The 3,399-nt window shown below is 48.4% G+C and overlaps 4 protein-coding genes across 4 annotated transcripts; 3 read left to right on the top strand and 1 right to left on the bottom strand.

Annotated features, from left to right (window-relative positions):
- Nucleotides 1-72: 72 nt before the first annotated feature.
- Nucleotides 73-373, bottom strand: COCSADRAFT_104680 (uncharacterized protein; the record flags this gene model as incomplete). The annotated part of the gene is made up of 2 exons (XM_007707980.1): nt 73-198; nt 320-373. Coding segments are annotated over 2 exons (180 nt in total), but the record flags the coding sequence as incomplete, so codon positions are not given.
- Nucleotides 374-1,203: 830 nt separating this feature from the next.
- On the top strand, nt 1,204-1,863 carry COCSADRAFT_165875 (uncharacterized protein; the record flags this gene model as incomplete). The annotated part of the gene is made up of 2 exons (XM_007707979.1): nt 1,204-1,253; nt 1,548-1,863. The coding sequence occupies 2 exons, from the start codon at nt 1,204-1,206 to the stop codon at nt 1,861-1,863; spliced, it is 366 nt and encodes a 121-aa protein (XP_007706169.1).
- A 501-nt stretch (nt 1,864-2,364) lies between these two features.
- On the top strand, nt 2,365-2,784 carry COCSADRAFT_356738 (uncharacterized protein; the record flags this gene model as incomplete). The annotated part of the gene is made up of 1 exon (XM_007707978.1): nt 2,365-2,784. A coding segment is annotated over one exon (324 nt), but the record flags the coding sequence as incomplete, so codon positions are not given.
- Nucleotides 2,785-3,102: 318 nt separating this feature from the next.
- Nucleotides 3,103-3,378, top strand: COCSADRAFT_104683 (uncharacterized protein; the record flags this gene model as incomplete). Its single annotated transcript, XM_007707977.1, has 1 exon — nt 3,103-3,378. A coding segment is annotated over one exon (276 nt), but the record flags the coding sequence as incomplete, so codon positions are not given.
- Between the last annotated feature and the right edge of the window lie 21 nt (nt 3,379-3,399).

The following is a 3,399-nucleotide window of genomic DNA, read 5'->3' as shown; positions in this document are numbered from 1 at the left end:
GATGTGCCATCCCGCCAAGACAAGACATCCCGCCAAGCATGGGATGGCAATGGGATTAGGGATGGCATGCCATCACAGACATCCCGCCAAGGAGCAAGAAAATGGGATGAACGGGATGGCAGGACTGGAAGCAATGAGGATATAAGGATGGATGGATTTCATTATTACTCTCGTTGTGGTCAACTCAAATTGTACTTTCTTACTAGTATCTTTACTTAACAAGATTGTCACAAGTTAGTCTATCAAATAGATTAGTCTTGTCAAACCCTCCTTAAGCACGCCAACTCCACTGCATCGCCAGACAAGCCTCACGGAACACTAACGTAATACTCACCTGCCTTAGTGCGGACCAGGATAGAGAAGTATAGACCCTTACCCCGTGTAACACTTAGCGTGAGATTGGGAGTCTATGCGTTAGGGGTAGCTTGCCCCTATACCGTACGGAGAAAAAGGGCTTTTATCTCTTAGAGTTCTTCTCATACGCCTTTAGCGTCCTTAAGTCTTATAGCTATCTAGTCTAGGTTTTATTAGAGTAGATTATTCGTTGCATTTAGTTAGCTCTAGCTTTCTGTAAGCTCCTCGTACGTTGAAGGCCTTAGTAGGTTGTTACTAGGTTCTAGGTTTGGCATAAGCTTATATAGCTCCATCGTTATATCTTACTCGTTTTATATTCTCAATTCTCTCTCGCTTCGTACGAGAGAAAAGAGTAAGAGAGGTTAAAGTGATCTTTTAGCTTATGTTATAGGTGGAGAGGCCTAGCGAATGAGTATACTTCTACCTATCGTATAGAAGCTAAAAGATGAGAAAAAGAGAAGATAACTAAGTACAGACTTCTCTTATATCTACTCGCTTCTGATCACGTGTCCATACAGAAGGTATATCACGTGGTCGAAGATTACGTGATCCCTAACCCCTAAGTATCGCGCGACAATGTGTTCGGGGTGCAAAGTCGCGCATGCTGATTGGCTAGCGTAAAAACCTCGGGGCCAAAGTCGCACAAAGCAATCGGGGCCAAAGTCGCGCGGCGCTAGATTACCCTAACCCTAACCCTAATCTTACTTCCTTATACGGTCCGATTGCTACCAAGGCAACCAGCTTATACTTTGTTATTATTTAGTTATTTATTAACCTACTATACTATATAGAAATCTAAATAACTAGCCAGTTAACTATACTATTCGTACGAAAGTAGCTTACTCTACTATGTTTACCTATCTATCTACCTATCGTGTTCTTATCTGCAACGAGCACCAGTACGCTATCTATAGTCTTAACGAGCATCTTAAACGCTATCATAAGCTACCTATTCAAGAGAGAAGAGAGCTACAGAGACGCTATAGTAGCTATACGCTACAGCTACCTACTAACGTATATACACCAGCGCCGTACAGCGCGCCATTAGAAGAGCTAGGTCTACCTCAAGACGCGTTTCAATGCTGCTACCAAGCTAGCTGTAGCTTTATTAGTACTAGCTGGAGTCGGATGAAGAAGCATATCAACCAACAGCATAGAGTTAAGCTTACTCGCTGGTCTACTAACTTAGCTAGCTCGTACGCTGAGCAAGCTGCTCAGCTATGGAGACCTATTAAGGTGCAGACGTTCTTCCGAGAGAAGCGATATATCCGCTACTTTATTATTAAGCAGGAGCAGCAGCAGCAGCACCGTAGGCAAGAGACGGCAGAGCAAAACCAAGAAGTGAGCTATCAGCAGCGGCTAGCCTATCTATCGTGCGAGTGCGACACTATTGAGCGCAAGGATCGCGAGGCTATAGAGCGTATAGCAGAAGAAGCTGATGCTAAAGACCGTACGGGCTGGTTCAAGCGGACGCAGTGGGACGAGCACCTACAGGCCTACTCAGACTAGCAGATACTATCGTACGCTATACGCCTCCCAATAGCAGAGGAGCCGCAGCTACAGCGCGTTGTACAGCTTGTAGAAGAGCTAGTAGAGGAAGCCGTACAGGGGCTTAGCACGCTACCTCAAGATACGCTACGTTAGCTGCGCAGTGCAAAGCTTCAAGAGCCTAACGTCCAGCCGTTCAGCCGTATGCAAAACAAGGCCAGCCAGCTGCGCGCGGCTCAACTCTAGGCACGGCTACTCTGCTACTATCTCCGTGTAGTAGCTGTTAAGCAGACGCCAGCAGCACCAGCAGTGCCAGCAGCACCAGCAGTGCCAGCAGCACCAGCAGTGCCCGAGCTCGCCAGCATCGCTCGTCTCTTCCCATAGCATAGTAAGCAGAAGCTAGCAGCAGAGCGGCTCTAGAAGTACCTCTCCCAGTACGACAGCAGCAGTACTACAATAGCCAAGCAGCGTACGTACATACTACGCCTATCCCACGCTCTTATCTGCCAGGAGCTCTACGGGCAGCCCTTTGCCAGCGCGATAGTCCATTTTCTTACTACTCTTAGTATCCATCCAGAGACCAGCCGTCTACGTACAGCTGCTAAGTTCTCGTCTATACTTAGCTCTCTCGTCTACTGCGTACGCATATTAGCGATAAAGTTCTTTCTACTAGCAGATAAGCGGGCTAAGCAAGGTGCTGCTGAGACGAGTAGCTTTCTTAAGCAGCGTGCTCGCTATCTAGTAGATAGCTCGTATAGCCCAATAAGTACTATGCTAAGCTTACTAGCATACGCTAAGTTTATCGCCCTGCGTACGCCTGGCACCATCGCTAGCAGCATATGGTAGTCTATAGATCGACAGACGTTCTATATCAAAGGCCGGCCTATCGTACTACAGCAGTTCCGCAAGCTTGCGCAGGGCGTCGTCACTAAGGCAGAACGGGTACTATAGGAAGAGCTGCTGTGGATAAGCGAGCACGAGGATCGGCCGACAACTAGGCTAGCTAAGATACAAGACGATGTTTCTATCCGGCAGCGTAGCGTGTGCTATTTATTACTATCGCAGCTACAGCAAGGCCAAGCGTGGGTGCTAGATCAATTAGCTAGAGTAGCTAGGGCGCAGAAGCTCTATCAACAGCGCGTGGGACTGCAGCGAGAGCAGCGAGAGCAGCTAAAGCAGCCAGAGCAGCCAGAGCAGCCAGAGCAGCCAGAGCAGCCAGAGCAGCTGCCAACAAGCAGTAGCTATCTACCAGATCAGAGCATGGAGTGGAGACCCCGAGCTGTCCAACGCTATCTCAAACAGACGGATCGTTTTCTTGAGCTACTTTGTTTAGCTGTCCATATCACAGGCGGGCAGCCAGCTCGTGGGCCAGAGCTGCTCTTCGTACGCTGGCGCAACGGCGTGCTACAAGACCGTAATCTCTACGTTATGGACGGCCAAGTCGTAGTAATTACTCGCTATCACAAGACGCAATCGCAGTGGGATAAGCCTAAGATAGTCGCGCGGTTTCTGCCTGAGGCAATAGGCCAGCTAGTCACGGCCTATCTGCTCTATCTA

This window comes from Bipolaris sorokiniana, assembly GCF_000338995.1.
Source record: "Bipolaris sorokiniana ND90Pr unplaced genomic scaffold COCSAscaffold_69, whole genome shotgun sequence".
Classification (NCBI taxonomy): Eukaryota; Fungi; Ascomycota; class Dothideomycetes; order Pleosporales; family Pleosporaceae; genus Bipolaris; species Bipolaris sorokiniana.
The sequence above is the reverse complement of the archived record's forward strand: the minus strand, read 5'-3'. Positions and strand labels throughout refer to the sequence as shown.